At 47.1% G+C, this 17,551-nt stretch overlaps 2 protein-coding genes and 1 long non-coding RNA gene across 8 annotated transcripts in view; 2 read left to right on the top strand and 1 right to left on the bottom strand.

Moving 5' to 3' along the window:
• GGT5 (gamma-glutamyltransferase 5) overlaps window positions 1–3,177 on the top strand; it is a 21,667-nt gene extending 18,490 nt beyond the window's left edge. For all 3 annotated transcript variants that reach the window (XM_080392095.1, XM_080392096.1, XM_080392094.1), the window contains one exon: window positions 80–3,177. In XM_080392095.1, the coding sequence (XP_080248221.1) occupies window positions 80–226 (147 nt within the window). In that variant the 3' untranslated portion in view covers window positions 227–3,177. The remainder of the gene's footprint in view (window positions 1–79) is intronic.
• The window catches only part of GGT1 (gamma-glutamyltransferase 1), a 53,469-nt gene continuing 37,344 nt past the window's right edge, over window positions 1,427–17,551 (bottom strand). For 2 of the 4 annotated variants that reach the window (XM_080392188.1, XM_080392190.1), the window contains 12 exons: window positions 16,690–16,857; window positions 15,917–16,044; window positions 15,593–15,682; window positions 14,375–14,567; window positions 13,056–13,213; window positions 12,012–12,161; window positions 11,358–11,494; window positions 10,321–10,508; window positions 9,387–9,514; window positions 8,425–8,537; window positions 7,244–7,357; window positions 1,427–6,169 (listed from right to left, as the gene is read on the bottom strand). In XM_080392188.1, coding sequence (XP_080248314.1) covers window positions 6,026–6,169; window positions 7,244–7,357; window positions 8,425–8,537; window positions 9,387–9,514; window positions 10,321–10,508; window positions 11,358–11,494; window positions 12,012–12,161; window positions 13,056–13,213; window positions 14,375–14,567; window positions 15,593–15,682; window positions 15,917–16,044; window positions 16,690–16,857 — 1,711 coding nt within the window. In that variant the 3' untranslated portion in view covers window positions 1,427–6,025. The remainder of the gene's footprint in view (window positions 6,170–7,243; window positions 7,358–8,424; window positions 8,538–9,386; window positions 9,515–10,320; window positions 10,509–11,357; window positions 11,495–12,011; window positions 12,162–13,055; window positions 13,214–14,374; window positions 14,568–15,592; window positions 15,683–15,916; window positions 16,045–16,689; window positions 16,858–17,551) is intronic. The other 2 variants (XR_013928916.1, XM_080392189.1) reach the window with 2 other exon arrangements.
• The window catches only part of LOC308066138, a 22,362-nt gene continuing 10,951 nt past the window's right edge, over window positions 6,141–17,551 (top strand). The window contains exons 1-2 of the long non-coding RNA XR_013929064.1: window positions 6,141–6,277; window positions 13,205–14,020. This is a non-coding gene — a long non-coding RNA (uncharacterized lncRNA). The remainder of the gene's footprint in view (window positions 6,278–13,204; window positions 14,021–17,551) is intronic.

A 17,551-nucleotide genomic window follows, 5' to 3' on the forward strand; every position in this document is an offset into this window, starting at 1 on the left:
TTCGTTTTCACACCTGGCAACGCTAAGACCTGAGACCCCTGCTCCATTCATTCCATTTCCTCTCCTCTCCCCGCTACAGGAGGTTAGGAGCGGCCTGCTGAGAAGAGGACATAAAGAAAAGGAATTTAAATTTGCAATGAATGTTGTGCAGGGAATTTCCAAGGAAGGAAAATGCATCTCTGCTTATTCTGATAAAAGGAAGCTGGGGAAATCGGCTGGATATTAGTATGAAATACCACCACAACCCACAAAACCACAGGAGACAACTCGAGTCAGAACGTGCTTTGGCTTGGACATGCCAATATTGCCTGTTCCCATCAGGATGCCTCCCAGCGTATGGGCAAAACTCATGATTACACCTTGTCCCAGCAGACTGTAAGTCACCTTCAGGCAATACAAGGACAGGTCAAGCCAGCCTCGTTTAGAGCTACACCTTCCATTCTTTATGTGATACATAAAAACACTTATTTCTTGAGCACATCAGCTACTCAGAATAAGAGAATACAAAGTGGGAAAGGAAAATTGATCCAAAACCCACTGGGAACACTGTGAAATGACCCAGCTGTATCTTCCATTCCTACTGGAGAGTCTCAGTTAGGAGTAGAATTGGTTTCATTCAGGCTGTTGCCACAATAAGCTTATTATTACTGGGGCTCAGCGATATGAAACGATGAACTGTTTTGGTTATGAGGATTACAAGTGTCTGCAGGGTCAGGATTTTAAAATCTTAAGTATTCAGGCTTAGAGTGTGGGTTTGGAAAGGGAAGAGAACAAAACTACACTTTCCCTCTTGGTTTTCCCACCCAAAGCCCAACTTTTCCCAAAGGTGGCAGATGAAATCAGTGCACCATAGCACTAGTCTGCTGCCCTACTGCTCCCTGCCTTGGGGATGCAAAGGACCCCACAAGCTCAGAATAACTGTGCCGGAACTTTCTTCAACCCTGCATACAGCTGACTTTAAGAATAAGACTCCCACAGGGCAACGTGAACGCCCTGCTCCTGGGATGGACAGGCTTCAGCTCGTTTCCCCAGGGACACGTCTCCCTGTGGTGAGCGGAGTGCCAGCCTGTGCCAGTCCTGCCGCCTCAATGTCAGCAGAAGAGAAGTCATTTGGGAAGGTAGGTGAGGACTGCAGGGGAAGAGCTATTGTTTTTGAAAGCTTTACAGCTTTCTTCAGCATGTAAAGGATACATGATTGAAGACTTCATTTATAGCCATGGGCTATAATGAACCTCACCATTTATAGCCTAAGGGCATGGTCCAGCTCCCTGTTTACCACAAGTCTCTAGACTTCCCTTAAGATCACAAGGAGGAAACTGTGGGACTGCTTAACAACTATCACAGAGAGAGGAAAACCTCTGGAGCAGAGACCTGAACTCATGCACCTGGTCACAAAACATCTTTTGCAGTTACTCCATAGCCTTGCCCTGCTCAAAACGGCCAAGAGAATCAAACATTTAAGGGAAGGAATAAAAAAGAAAAAAAAGGCGGGGGCAAAACCCAAAAGCCAAACCTCCCCAAAGCTCTTCTCAAATACCTAGAGGCAAATTCGCACAACCCCAAACAACTCCATTTTCTGAAAGTTTGAGCTGTGCTTCCCTATGGGCACAGACAGTATGGCGTGTTTCTGAAAGCAAAGCCAAACCAGAACAAGGTGCTAGCAGAGCCCTCCCTGTTGCATATTAGTTCTTTCCACACACACACACAAGCAAGTAAAATTCCTCTGTAAACACCATAACAAATATTTGAGCACAAGCCATTAAAAAAACAAACCCAAACAAGGCCATCCACACGCCCCCTTGCAAACAAGGTCAGATAGGTTTTAAGTCTATGTTCCTACCCACAAAGCCTGTCCAATAAAGCCACTGACTTGCTGGAGTCTCAGCCTTCACTTGCATTTTAATGATGGTCTGAGTGAAGCTTAGAGCCAGACATGTGTTTTCCTTCAGAAACTGTACACTAAGGACTGTAGGATGACCGCAGCTGTACCCGTGCTTAATGAAAAGGTATTTCCAAGTTACCAGATCATAACCACAAGCACATAATCATGCATCTGGAAGTCAAGTTACTTATGTATACAGCCAGTTCCACACACTGCTCCCCTCCAGCAGAGCTGTTTACTCAAGCCACAGAAGGCACAGCACCCTGTTAGGCTACATTACAGCCAAATGTGAATAAAGAAAGGGAAGAGGCCTTAAAGCGCAAGGGGGAGCAGCATTTATGTTCATTTGGAAGGCATGACATTGGGGTTTTATTCAATCTACATAATTTGCTGAAGTTTTCTACTTTAACTCACCTCAGCTACCAGTTCCTGGGTGCATTGGTTCTAGTGTCAGAAATAACTCCCCAGCTGCAAAGTTCTCACCAGGGAGGCACTTAGGGCACCAGGCACCATCTGTGGCTCACATTTCAGGACCCAACAAACTAGACCGGCTGCTGGCTTTAGCAAGATCTGCAGTTATTTCTAGCTAACCCCACTGAGTTTAGCGTTTACAAAAAGCAACTGAGAATGGCATTGGGTGCAGACAGGGAGAGCGGTTCTGGCTTTGGGGAGCTTTCAGTGGTGTCCTGGGCGATACTCCATCATGTTTGGCTAGCAGAAAAAACAAGTCACCAATTAACTAAGCCTCCAATTACCTTTGCTTCTGACATACCGTAGGGTAAAGCACACCTCGGTAATCCAGCCTATCACCTTTCCAGTGCAGCAGTATCACAGCTATTTCCCAAAACAAAGACATGCAAATTATCTGTAGTCCAATGCTCACTGCAATTCAACTACATTGCTACTAACATTGAAACTGAGCCAACCAAGCAGTCGTGAAACCCATCACAGCTTTAATTTGCAAGACAGAAAGGAATGAGAGTGCAGATCTCTCACTGTGGCAGACACTTCCAGCCCTGTAGTCCTCACCAGCAAAACATCCAGTGAAGCCGAGGGGTTGAAGCTCCCTCATCTCCTCTGCTCTTGCCCTGCCACCTACTCACCACTGCTGAAATTTGCTTGGGTCAAGAGCCTCCCAGTCTGGTCTCACCCCATTTATGTTCATGCCAACAGGAGAGCATTATTTTTGAGCTCAGTCAACTTAGATGGACTTCTAAAGCATCACTGTACAGAGGCTGCTCTATTTTCTAATGAAGTCTCTAAATTATATTTTTAATAAAGTGGTTTTAAACCTGTCTGGGGATTTCTCCTCAAAAACTGTTTCCTAGCCTAACGCATAAGGAGTTGTTTGAGAGAGGACTTTCATGCAGGTGTTCCCAGCAGTAACAGCTGCTCACTCTGGAGACACTGAGGAACTGTGCAGATGACTGCGTATGCCACTTGTCTCTCACAACTTGGTTTTGGCACTTCCCTGTAGCCCTTCCTGAGGCTGAACAGTTGCCAAAAGGGGAAACTGTGGTAACGTTAAACTCAAGAAGAGGGGAAAAGAGGTGACCCCCCTGCGTTCATGATTTGAATTGCCTTTTAAGAGTACAGCTCCCTTTCACGTCAGCTGGAATCGGTCATAGCAACACGTCCTGTTCTCCAGACCCTGCACTGTGACACGCGGCTGACACCAAGCCATTCTGTCTCTGCTCAGAAGTAGAGGGAGCAGGTGGCTGCATTCAGAGGGGTGGGATATGAGCAGGAAAAAGCCTTTTCTTGTAGCTGAGACATTCAGACAAGCCGAAGGGCCTGCACCATACAAGCAGGAGGTCATACAGTATGAACTGTGACATCTGCCGATTGACATGCAGCCAGCCTGAATGCAGGGTGAGTAGCAGGATGTGCTATCAAAGCAGGTGGCAGCAGTGCATGCGCTAGGTACTGCTCTGTCCAAGGGAGAGAGACATGGATAATTACAGCATGCAGAAGTAGCCATAGCTGTTTGGGTTTTTTAAACATAGGATGTAAGAGCAAGCCTTAGCCCAGCTGAGTTTAAACAAAATCAGTCCTCTGTAGTGATACTGCTAAAACAAACAAACAAACAAATCCATTCCTGCAGAGTCAAGAATTCAAATGCATTTATAAGAACAGTTTTCAACAGAAGTGTTTTTAGCCATGGCAAAATCTGAGCTTTCCATAAGGGAAGTTTTGTAACATAGCTTATAAATAATAGGGGATTTTTCTGACTATTCAGGAACGTAAGTAACACTGCTGTACCACAAACGGTTAGAAGCAACCCAGCAACAGTTATTCAAACTTGTTTCAGAATCCACATTTATCCAACAGTCGCTTCCCAGAAAACAGTTACCTTCCAGTTTCACCACATTTATCCAACAGTCATTTCCCAGAAAACAGTTACCTTCTAGTTTCAGAGCACAAGCTTCTTCTGTTGTAGTTCAGACTTACTATAGTGACTAAGGTTTCAATAAGCTTATTTTCCTGCGGAATTATTTTGTTTATTTCTGAGATCATGCTTGGCCAAGAAAGAGCTCAGCTAATCCTAAGCCCAAAGGGCCAGGTATTTCCAATAAATGGCAGCTGATGCTGTTCCATACACAAACTTGTATCAAAGCTTCCCAAAATGGCTTGCAAACTGAATTGAAACACCAGCCTGCCACTGAGTGGTATCTGCTGGATTACAAGTAGATTACAAGTAGAAAAGTCAAAGTCTCAGTTCAGCTATAAAGGGTACAAGTCGGGCCCCAAAACAATCTCATTCTTAAAGGAACACAATGACTAAGTTATTTACAATCACTGCCTTATTTGCACCTAACACCACATCATCAGTAACAGCTCAGGAAAAAGAAGCACAGAGCACCTCCCAGACAGCTTCTGCTAAAAGCCACTCGGTGGCAGTGATACAAGCAAATGTATACATCAAAGTTGTGACACAGATTTAAGCATGGTCACTTTATCACTTTATCCCTTGAAACTAGACTCCTCAATTACAAAAACTACCAGAAAAGAGGGTGCCTGATGCCTAACAATTCAGTATTTCATCTTCTCTTCAATGCATTCTGTATTTTAAGGTTCTTAGAAACTGCCAGGAAGTTTCTACAAGCCAAAACACCTTCATGCATAGGTACAGGCACTCTTAGCTGTTCCGTATCAGATACAGATTTCTGAGAGGTCATCGATTGTCTGATTAATGGTAGCTTACCCTCAAACAAGCGTAGCTGCAGCGTGCCCTTTTTTTAGAAGTTTCATTTCCTCAGACTCTGGTATTTCAGGACAGCAGTATGACGTGGTAAAAGGTAAACTGGAGAAAAACAAGTTTGGTTTGGATATTTAACTGTATTTTTTACTCATAGCTTTGTCAGAAGGAGTGAAGAAAAATGACCTCAGGAAAGCTTTCATGTAGACTCTCACCATCCCTTTTCACAGTAGCAACCGTGCAGGCAAGAAAAATTTATGACTCCATATTTATTTATTTTAGTTGTGCTCAGAGTTTTACAGGTAGCATCTTCCCTTTAGACCTTCTCAACAGAAATATAAAAAAGTTTGAAGCCATTTCCCCACTCATCTCCAACAATCAACTGAAATGAAAAGCAGAAACATCTTTTGTTAAGAGTGGTGAGTTTGTGAAGGCTTATCCCAGTCTAGAGCTGGGCTTCCTGCTATGGCACAGACCTATTAGTTTGTAACTTAGAAAACCCAGTCCCCAGAGTCCTGTAACTCCCATCTACTCCACAGGAAACAAATCTCTTCTCTAGCAGCGACAGGGACATTCCTGGTAGCTGACACTGTGCAGGGGAAACACTTCCTGCAGCTTAAGTGAGCTGGACCTTCTTCGGAAACTCTGGGAACCCAACCTGTCTTCATGGGATGGAGAGGAGGCAGGGAACAAACTCTTCAAGGCAGAACAGACTCTTCAAGTAAGTACTGCACGTCCTGGTAGACATGCTTGTCTTAGCAGACTGCTGTGGCATGAGGCACTTCGGTCATGGCTGTAGAGAACTGTCCCAGCTCTGTCAACAGAACCACAGGTAAATTTGCTCTTTTTCCTGTGAGAAGTCCCTGAGTTGCAGACCTAAAAGATCTTCCCCCCAAACACACCTCAGTGTCACTAGACCACTGAAACAAAGGAGCCGAGCCATGTCAGTAGCCTGCAGGGAAGCCACCTTTCCGGGAATCGGAGGCTGCAGCCCATCCTTCATCTGTTCTGAGAATGGCCTGCACAACCGCACCGCCGCTCACCCGTGTGGTATCGTGTTTTCTCTTCTGTAGTTGTTCTTCTATAGCCTGGAATGCAGAAGTGAATGAGGACAAGAGGAGAAAGAAACTACACACTTGCCGTAGTCTGCGACCTGCATCCTCCATGACCACCCAAGCGTCCAGTGCCTGTACTAGGTAGGTTTAAAATGACGTGATGTGCCTCCTCTCCCCTTTGCTTTCTGGGATACCCTGCTTTTGAAGAGGTGGAATTGAGAAGATGCGACATTTGTGCTGCTCAGTGTGGGCTACCAATACTACTCCTGATCTCAGAGCATTCTGCCTCAGATACTCATATAACAGCAGCCAGAACTGATGGATCCTGTTTGGGAACGGGAGAAAACACAGGACTTGTAGAGAGCAGGGCATCCTCCCCAGTGCAGGCAGGTATCTCAGCTGTTACCTTAGTAAGAAGTTTATTAAAGGAGGATCTTCTGCATAGTTTGAGGAAAACAGCCTTACACAGGAGTTTTTTTCCTAATATAGAGGCATGGGATATGTACAAAGACTGCATGTGCCTCAGGCCTCTGGGAGTGTAATTCCTCAGGGTGAATGAAGCTGCCAGCTCAGGCAGTGGTATGCAGAGTGAGGCAGATCTTGCCATCAGCTGTCAGGCTGACAGTGCTGCACAGAGACTTTTAACTGTGAAAATATTTCCAAGTTTGTTCTTGGGTCCCTCTGCATGTCCTCCCTCGCTAGCTCTGTGCCAGTGCTTTAGGACTCATTAGGAGGTTGCACAACAGGACAAGAGTTTCCTGAGGGTCACTGGATCCAGACTGCTGAATGGTTCAGAACCTAACGTGTATTTCTATTTTGCAAGTCCTTCAAGCCAAGCAACACTGCAAGAATATACATTACGCTCAGTTTCAGGTATAGGTCACACTTGAAAGTGCTAGGCTGCAAACCCACGTGACTGAGACTAAAGGTACACTTTGAACAGCTTATTGTGACCCAGTACTTGACCTGTGCCAGCTTTAACACTGCTCACCTAGAAACATTTGGCAAAGCTTCATGATTTTCCACAAGTGCGTGCCTTCCCAGTGTTAGGAACCCAGCCCATACAAGAAATTCACACACACCCCCCCAGACTCTAGCTAGACAAACCTCCTCTACTTGCTGCTCAAGCTCTGTGATATTGGGAAACAGCTGATCGTGAATTCTGGGCTCTTCCACTGCTTTCTTCACATCATAGCCAAACCAGATGGAATTGATGATCGTCTGTGAGAAGCAAAAAGCCTTAATGTTAGTCACTTGTCTTCAAAGAGGCCTGACCCTTGTAGCAACATAGGCAGAGACGTCTGAAGGATGTTCACCAGTGCAGATAAAAGGTGGCTCCTGCTGCTTTCAGCAGTTCCTCTCTTGGCTGAGCAAAACACAGGTACATTGCACCAAGTAAGCTTTTATATGCCTAGAAGGGTTCCCACAGAAAGAGACCGTGAGTTACTAAAATTAACACAGTAAAAGGATCAGATCCTCAAGCCATTGTAGCTGGATTCACACACTATGATTAAGCCTGTGCTGGCTTAGACACGCAGCAGTCACCCCAGCAAACACACAGCTATGGCTACCTGCTACTGCACAGCTGGCTTCCTTAAACCTGGCTCATCTCTGTGTGGTTGAATTGCAGGTTGGGGCTGCTGGCAAGTGAAAATAGCCTCAGGATCAAGGGCTCAGAAAGCCGCTTGTAGGGGTTTTTTACCAAGACTTCTCCTCTGCCTCAGTAAGAAAGCAAGATCTAGCCTGGGGCTCTGGACTGCTGTGTGCTGGCACAGGGGACAGCTTTCTCCTGCAATCACTTTTGGGCTCGCTGGGCATTTGAGTGGCTGTCACAGCAGCTCACAGAGAGCCTGCCTGTCAGATGGGCCTCACACCATGCCTGGCCTAAGTCCCTATTTAGCTTCTCTGTGACTCTCATCCAAAGTTCAGGATGTTGGATGGGAGCAGCTCTAAACTCAATAGAGACTAGTTCCATCAAGATCCAAAGAACAGAAGTCAAAGCTAAACTGAAGTCACAACACTTCTAAAAGTGGTAAGAACAACTTGCCAAAGAAAAGACCTGGAATCACTGAAGGAAGTCATTTAATAGCAGAGCCTTTGTAGGTCTGGCAGGAGTTGGCACTGGAGGTCCGGCAGGAACCTCCCTTTTGGGCCCCTGGCCCACAGCAGGGAGCCACAGCCACGGTCATGTCACAGGTGGAGACTGCAGCCCCTTACCCCAGATGCTGCCTCTCCCCCACCTTGTCTGGCCCCAGCCTTCTCCCCACTTTGCCCATATCATCACATACCAGTGCTGTTGCTGTAGTTATTTTTGTTCCTCCAGAAGCACCAACCACCATCCTGACCTTTTTCATTTTATCCACCAAGATGGAAGGGCACATAGAGGACATTGGCTGTTTACCTGTTGGGGACACAGATGCAAGAGAGACTCAGCTTTCCACCTCCAGCTTACAAACTGCCAGCTACTGCCCCATGTCTAAACCCAGAGTCTCAGTATCCGCCTTCTTGACTCAGCTCACATGTCTTGTTCAGCCCTTGGGGATCCCACTATTCCCTGCACTCATCTTCTTGCTCTTGCAATGCAAAGCTTAACCCTGGTCCTTCATGCAGAGGCTGAAGGTGCCTTCTTCCACAGTCCTGTCTCAGCTGGGGTGATGCAGATGCCTGCAGTACACCATGGGACTTCCCTTCCTGTCCTTCCTCTTCACTGTCCCTCTCCAAATCACAGGGTACAGGAGGGCAGCAGAATCCCAGCCCGCTTTAGCAGCAATGAGACAGGTCCGCAGGAAACAGTAGCGGGGCAGGCAGGTTGCCTGGGTTAGGTACACGAACTGGATCTATCCAAAACTGCCCTACAGCTCCCAAGGCAGCGCAGGGAGAAGGCTGGACAGTGCCATCTAACACTCTGCAGTCAGCTCCTGCTGCTGCCTCCCTGTTCAAAGAAATCTTTTGCAGCCCTAAGTAATTTCATCTGATGTGTACTGAGCTCCCTGGGAAAGGATTTCTGGTTGTCGGAAGGAGGTATACACAGGAGCTTTTCTGTAGACAGCCTCTCCTCCTTCAGCATGCACCAGGGCAGCTGGTTGTGTGCTTTTGGCAGGGATGCCAGGTGACTTTCATCCCTGGCCTCTGCAGAAAGCCCCAGAGCTGTGCCTGATCACAGGCATGCTGCAGCCCACTTGCAGACACTACAGCGTTAGTATGCAAGATACAGCCAAACGACTGAGTTGGGAAGGTAGTTTACAGCTACCTGGTGCTATGAAATTTGCTGGAGAAGGAGGGATCCCAAATCCATTAATTATGTAAGGTGAGCTGAAGTCATCCATCTCGTCATTAAATATGATTCCACTCACGTTGGATCGCACATCAGAGCCAAAGCTAGAGAAAACAAGTTGGTGCAGACATGTCAAAACTAGAGCAAATCCAGGAGCAGCTTCAGGTGAATTACTGCAATGTGAAACCTGGGATTTGATTGGAGTAACTCTCTACTCCCTCCTGTTGTAAAGGACATTCTGGCACCCCTTGGGGGAAGGAAACAGTTTATGAGTACACAGCTACACAAAGAGGAAAGGCAGCCCAGAGCCCTGCTGTATGGCTCCCCTGCATGGACCCTAAGGGGAAAAACAGCACAGCAGCTAAATACAACCAATTCCCCTTCCAGCCGGGCAGTAATGCACTCCATTCAGGGGCAGAATAGCTCAAAGGCTGGCACATCTGGGAATGAGTCTTGCTTAGACGTGTCAAGCTGGAGACATTTTCTATAGACAAAAAGAACCGTCACCCCCCAGCCTCAGGCCATACGTGCACAACACAGCTCTTCCTGACAGCCCTCGAAGCCAAACACCACACTTCCAGGCCAGCTGTATTAGCTCAAATTCCTTCCAGAAGCCTAGAGAATCACAGCCAGCAGCGATACCACTGCTTACGAGAAGATCCGGATGCAGTGAATATTTTCTCGGTGGGAAAACTCAACATGAGAGAGGACACATCTTGCCCTCTGACCCAACCACACAGGCCTTAGCATTAAGAACTGACCTGCAAGCTCAGCAGAAGTGCCTATCAACAGCGCTACTCATCACTACCCCACCAGAGAGACGACAGTTCAGTGATGTTTTATACCAACCACAGAACCACCACTAGGAAGATGGCAAAGGCCTACACGGAAGTAATGTCTGAGCTCATACTATTGGTTGATGGTGCTGGTGGCGGACACAGCACTGCCATCATCAGCCACAATGGAGAGGTGGGATGTACCGGCATTATCTCCAGTGTAATATACTGGCTCATAGTAGTCAACTGGATGGGAGGTGTTGTCTGTGATTTTCCTCCGGAGACCATCCGCAAAGAACTCTGACGTCATGTTTCTGATCGCCTGTCAGAGAAATCCAATGCAGTTACTCAGCAGATTAAGTTTAAGAGACACGTGGTTATGAGGCTAATATCCAATACTTCAGATCACAGAGGAGTGGCAAATCCCAGCAGTGAGGCTACAGTTTTCCAGCAGGGGCTTTCCTCCTCCTTGAAAGATGGACATTGTACCAAAGAGCATTCTAAGCAGTCACAGAAGCAGCTGTTACAACGCACCCCTTTAGTAGGAAGTTAATCAGCAGCCATTACTGTAGATCTATGGAAAGCTGTCCCCAACACTGCTGTAAGGCGTAGGCAAGCAGTGCTACTCTTGCTTCAGAGATGAGAGGAAAGGGATCAGGCTGAGAGGACTAGGCCAAGACAAGCTCTGTACGTTGCAAATTTGTGTCCATCAAGCTGGGCTGGGCTCAGATCCTGCTGCTTTTGCAGATTCACAGAAGTAAAAGCACAAAATGCAAAGTTGGGGAAAGCAGGGTTCCTGCCTCACCCCTTCCCATCCGCTGGTCCATTTACTATAGGCAGGACTGTGGTTACAGAGCCACAAGGATGCTGGGAACGTCATCTAATGAATAAGGCTTCAAACACTATGAAAACAGGGAGGGCTAGCCCTAAATATACTCAAAATGCTCCTGGTGAATTGAGGACTTTGCTTTTGCTTACAGCAGGAAGGTTTCCTCCATTTATATCCCTCACAGCTCAGCCATGAGTCACATAGGACTTCACGTTTTGATTCAGAGTGCCTGTCAACAGCAGGTGGCACAGAGCACCCCTGACAAAGTTTAGTCACCCAAGAACTTTTAAGTCATGATCCAGTCAACCTTGGTTGCAGAAAGAAAAGGCTTTTGCCAGGTACCTCTGTAATGTTGACAAATTTTGGATCTCCCAGTAAAGTCCTCTTGGCATAGGCAAAGCGAAAGGCCTCCACAATGCGGTGGTAAGTCAGGCCTTTCTCCTCCATGGTTCTGATGCTGTCAGCAGAGAAATTATATCCTGGCAACAGAAGACAAATGATTGTGAATGCAAAGGGAAGTACACAGTCAACGGACCACTAATAAACCTGTGTCAAATGATACAACCTTGAGGCCCAGTCTCCACAGAGAGGCAGTCACTGGACCGTCCTAATCTCTGCATGGAAAACACAGGAGCTACAGGAAAAGTAGTTTTGAGCACTGTGGGAATCACCAGCAGGATGTGTACTTGCAGAGATGTTTTCCAAAGAAGCCTGAAGTACAAGTTACTTTCCACCCATGCAGGGATCAGGTAAGTGCCCCAGTCAGAAGCATATTTTTCCTCTCGCTCCTGTATTTCAAGCGGGAAGGTGACATCCCTGAATTTACAGCAGAAGAGGAATGTTCCCGCATCTCTGATCCCTCCTGGGGCCTTACGACTTCTCACCTGCTGCTGGAAGGCTATCGAGGGAGGCCCAGCTCCCAAAACAAAAAAGGCATTGCCTTTGGAGCTCTCCTAGCTCCGGCTGCCTGCAAGGTGCTGCTCAGTGGCATCTCACCTTTCAGTATGTTGAAAATGAGAGCTAGCACTGGGCCGCTTAGGGGGGCACTAGGTGTGTAGAGAGTAAACTCCCCAAGTGTGATCTGTATGGGGTCTTCAATCACTGTTGCATTGTAGTCCTGCAGGTCATCCAATGTCACAATGCCCCCTAGAAAAGAGAAAGAAACTATAGATGTGGGTTTAAGTGATCGCCAGTGGGAAGGGGAGGTAATAGTCCATCACCATGCATCACAGCAAGGACAGGAGGGAACACAGACAAATCCAAAAAGTTGCAAGGTAAAGAAAGCAAAGATGGGTGCACAGGAGATTAATTTATTCCTTGATAGATCCAGCTGAGGCTCAGATAGCCTAAGCTTGAAGTTGGGCTGATTTATGGCAGCCAAAAATCTGGTGATCCATCTTTTTGTTACAAAGGACACCAACAATGTCAGGTAACAAAACGTCCTTAAGAGTCCTGTTTACAGGAGGAGGATGCAGCTTTTGGGTGCAGTTGCTTTCCGCTACCCCACAAGCAAAATAATTTGTGTATTCCATTGCCTTTCTCATCAGAAGGGGGAAGACAGTAATTCACCACCACAAATAGAGCCAGTAATTGACTTACTCATGTGAGGTTCGCTGAAGCAAGCCAATGCTAGCTAGTAAGGCTAGGGTACTACCGCCATCTAGTGGCACAGAGCGATTACACAAGCTCAGAGTTTACAGGACCATGTATGTAATGTTTCAGGTAGAAACGTGCTGGATTCAGGCTCTGTAAACAGCTATATCCACTAAGCTCTATCCAGAAACGCACAGTCTTGCTAGACTATATGGCACAGAAATGCACAGTTTATACTATCCATTTCTGACTGAGTTTCAACTGCATCCGTTAAAGCGCCAGTGGCTTCTCTTGGGTGTCCTGTTGCCACAGATCTCAGAGGCAGCATTTCAGGCAGCAGGCTTGACCTGCTTCCAAGGCTTCTGCAGGTCACCGGCTCCTCCCTGGATGCTGGGCTGCAGCAGTCAGGTCACTCATGCTGTTTTGGAAAGACGTCCTGTTTCTCACCTACACTGTGGATGTCATCGATGATCTGTTTTGCCAGGCTTCCTGTGTAAAAGGCATCTGCTCCTTCACTGGCTATAGTCTCGTATGTGTTGGCTAGTTTAGGCATCTTGATGATATCACCCTCATGCAGAATTTTCCCTCCTCTGCAGAACACTTCGCTAACAGAGAAAGGAGATTGAGAAGATCAGATCTGAGAGACACGTTCAAAACTATGTGTACCTGTACCAGCTGACATTGTACTTGAGTGTTCACGCTAGAGGCTTCTTGGAGAGAAGAGAACCTGCCTGAGCCATGCCCCAGGGGTCCTGATACCTCACGCTGGGACACAGAAGTGAACAGCGGTTTCTGACCTGGGATTCCACACTGCTCAGGATTTGCTCAGCGAAGCCTGCAGGAGGGAGCGTCGATCTTTCTCACCAAGGCAGGCCACCCTCCCTACCTGCCCAAGGGGCCAACAACTGCCTCAAGATGCCCAGGAGGGGCCACAGTCCTTGAACTCAAGCAGTTCAGTTCAGAGCACAGACTATGAAGCTATGAGGCTCAAAGCTTCCAGTGAGTCCAGGAGAATGCGTGTCAATCCCTGTTTTTCAGAGCACTTTGAGGTAGACAGTTTTCTCTCTAGCTCCCTCATCATAGGTCATGAATGTGCTGCTGTGGACCTGCCAGATGCAAGTACAGGAGATAGGCCCAGGCTGTACATCCCAATTGGATTGGAAGCCAACCTGCAGCTGGCAGAGATTTTAAGGACAAGAGAGGATTAAGCATGATCTCCAGTAGACACTAAGGGTTTGGCTGTAAGAAGAAGAAGCATTTTAAACCCTTCATGTTCACAGTTATTGCCAGAAGTGGATGGTCAGAGGCACTGCTTGAGGAAGGCTGACTGCAGAGTAAGAGATGACCCAAATTCCCGCTGCCTGACAGCAGATGAGATGTTCAAGGAGACTCTGCAATTGCCCCAAACGCAGGTAAGATTAGCTTGGCGCATTGGCGGCATGAGGAAAAGCTGGGGATTCAGAAAATATGCTGCCATCTGACAGATTTATCCCAGCATGTACTCTAATTCCACCTTTGCTCAGACAAATGGATCTTAAAAGCAGAATTTATCTCCCTTTAAAGGTCAGGACTGAACATTCCTAAAATTGGCCACATGATTTAGCACTTTCATGTAGCTGGAATAATATCAGCAGGTACAACGAGTACAGTCACTGGAGGGGAGGCACACTCCTCGCAGACGCTACATTACACAAACACAGAGACTTTTCAGCTAGGATGCAGTTACCCCAAATTTCTCTGTACAGAACAACAACTGCTCTACCTACCACAGCGAGGGATTCCTTTCAATTGACTCCTCCTTTGATTTGATGGCTGCTGCAAGGCCTTTCCCAATAGGGAATCCTTCTCTTGCCAACTTGATGCTGGGCAGAAACAGGTCTTTCCATGCCAGTTTGCCATGACGTTTGTGAGCCAGTTCATACCCACGGATTTCTCCTGGAACAGCAATGGACAGTCCTCCTAGAGCAAACGAGGAATGTATTAGTCTTCTACAGCAAGAAAAGAAAGCAATTAATGGAGTAGGAGGTAAAGCAGGCTTCTCTGTCAGCCCTGTTTTCAGGCAGGGATTATGTCCGTGTCTACTATGACCAGCTCAGCTCATGCATATGATGCTAAGAGAATTATTCTGCCTGACATTTATGCCTTCATATTCTGGACTGTTGAAACACCTCTATCCTCTTGCTGGTAACTCAGGTTTTTGGGTCATTTCCCCTCAGTAGGCTCTGTACCACAGAAAAGCTGCTCAGAACACAGAAGCTGTCATAGCTGCCTGCAGTTTCCAGTCCTTCGGAGGACACGCTACAGTAAGAGGACACAGACTGTGTACACACTTAAGCCAAACACTTCATTGTAGCATTGTAACTACAATTGCAATGGGCTGATTACTACATTACACAGTGGTGCAGCAGTTTGCGTCAATCTGTTTTTACTGGCATCTTCCAGAAGTTCAACACACTTCTCCAACCCCCTCCAATGTGCTGTTCCTCCTTGGTTACAGGAGTTTCCATGAAGAGAACTAGTTAGTATTTCTTTCTGGTTTTCCCTGAAAGGAAATTACTACTACTTCTTCTTTGGAGCCCCTGAACCCTTAGTTAAAGCTACCACAAAAGATATTTAGGGAGGACATTTGAACTGAGAAGAATTAAGTTGATCCACAAATATTTATTCAAAGAGGTTGGAAAGGAAAGATGGCAGATACGGAACAGGTCATACTCAATGCTTTGGATTCACCTGCAATTTCATGAAGTGAAAAGCAGGAAGTGCTGAGGTGACCAACTAGTTTGAAGGACCTTATTTTTAGCTTCCTTCTCAGGATGGAGTTTGCAGATTGTGTACAGTAGAGGACATTTCTAGGTGAGCAACCCTGTAGATATGCAAGAACCTAACCATAAGAAATGCTCTTAATTTAGACATGTCAGTAGCAGCTAATGTCGGAGCTATGTGCCCCCCCCACCCCCAAGGCAGCGAAACAGCCTTTTCCATACCTTTCAGAGACAGTTGCGTGTTGTTCCCAAACATGTCCTCTGTTGCTCTTTTTGGAGCCACCTCTCTTGCATTAATGATTTCCACTTTTCCTTTAATGACAGAGCAAAGAAGATGGTGTTTAGCTCTGGACTCAACACACAGGCATGGTCTCTGCTGAAGAAGCCTGACAATGCGAGCCAGTTTCTTGGAAATTATTTTGAGGACAGTGTGTTCCCCCAGCAGCTGTGAGTCAGTCTTTTACCTTCTCTCAGGTAGCATAAATCACCTGCTTTACAAAAACAGCTCTCAAACCATTCCAGATGTGTGTGGCCCTGGTCCCTTACCTGTGCTGCTGTAGATGGTAAAGAAGAGGCCCCCTCCAATGCCCATGCTGTGAGCATTCATGAGTCCTACACAAAGCAGAGCTGCAATCGCAGCATCCACTGCTGATCCACCTTGCTGAAGGATGTCCCTGTGCAGCAGAAGAGAAGGCATTGGATGGTGACATGTTACAGTGTCTCAGCTACCTGTGAGCAATGGATTCATCTCGTCAGAGCAGCTGTGACAGATTCTCTAATGCACATTTGTCCAGACCCAGACTATAGGTTCCTCAGGAGTAGGAAGTTTTCAGCTTTTGTCACCTTAGAGAACAGATCCTAATGGTCTAGGTGCAGACCAGATCAGCCCTCATTAGAGGCACATCCAAACTAGCCTGAAAACACTGTGATGTGTCAAAACATGCATGGGGACAGGCATCCCTGACACATTCATTACACATGAGAAATGACAACTCTCTGAGGAGCCTGAAATCTGCAGCACTTGCATCCAGAACTGGAGGACAGCTTGATAAATGTTTTTTAACAGGAGCTTGAAAAGCATCTCTTGTTCCCATTGTTCATGCAACTAGGTTCTTTGCCCGCTATGTTGTCTTTGAGCAACTGCAGTAACACTGGTCAGGCAGGGTAAAAACCCAGGTTTTATTATGGCCTCCTCTTTCTACGGGGAGATTAGAGATTATCTGTGCTGGGCAATGGCCAGGCTTGCACCTGGACATCGGGGAAACAGTCTTGTGCAAGAACCGTCAGAGCTTACAAGTCACAGCACAATTAGCGGGTACCTTCCAATTATCGAGCACTGCCCTGCGTCCGTAGCCACAGCTGCCCTCTTGTAAGTGTGTGTGTCCCCCGAGTCAGAGCGCAGCCCGAAGAAAAGTCCCAGGAACAAGGTGAGTCCCAGCAAAGCTGCAGCCAGGACTCCGGCCACCACATAGCGCTGCTTCATCTTCCTGTGGGAAGAGACAGGATTGTCAACCTTGCTGCCTCTGGGGCACATGGGAACTAGGGAGCAGATGATCAGGCACAGGAGCAGTATTTTCATCTCCCTTCTTGCATATCCACTGCTTCCCTCCTCCAAGCCTTTGCAGCCGCCAGCTCTACACATGGCAGGGCAGTTTGGGAAGGAGTGGCCAGGGGAGGTGCAAGCCCAATTCTGGCCTTGACGGTTACATCGGGGTGATGTCCTATTTTGAAGTGGAGTATCAAGACGGGAGGGGATGTCCTGCTACTGTTACCTTTCAGTGGCAATATGACAACTGATTGCTCTTTGTGACTTTATGTTCTAAGGATTTTAGATGCTCAGCAAGCATTTAACTTAACTGCTGTACTTGACAGGACAGGGGCCCAATGTCAGACTGGATTTCATCTAGCTGCCAAATGAAGGCAGCAATACCAATCAGAGACTTTTTAGCAGATTCCCCCCCCCCCCCCCCCCCCCCCAGCACATGCTGTCAGGCCCTTTGCCTGTATTTTGTAATATGATGGAGTCAAGGATGGCATCCCACCCACGCCCTGGAGGCAGGCTGGCTTTGCCAGGTAAGCAGCCATCTCTGTTGACCTCTTCCTCCCCACTTCATAGCCACACAGTGAGTCTGTATATAGGACTTCTTCCCATCTTTCCAGTCCTTGCTTTTTAGCAGGTTT

Source organism: Falco punctatus, assembly GCF_963210335.1.
Source record: "Falco punctatus genome assembly, chromosome: 1".
Taxonomy (NCBI): Eukaryota; Metazoa; Chordata; class Aves; order Falconiformes; family Falconidae; genus Falco; species Falco punctatus.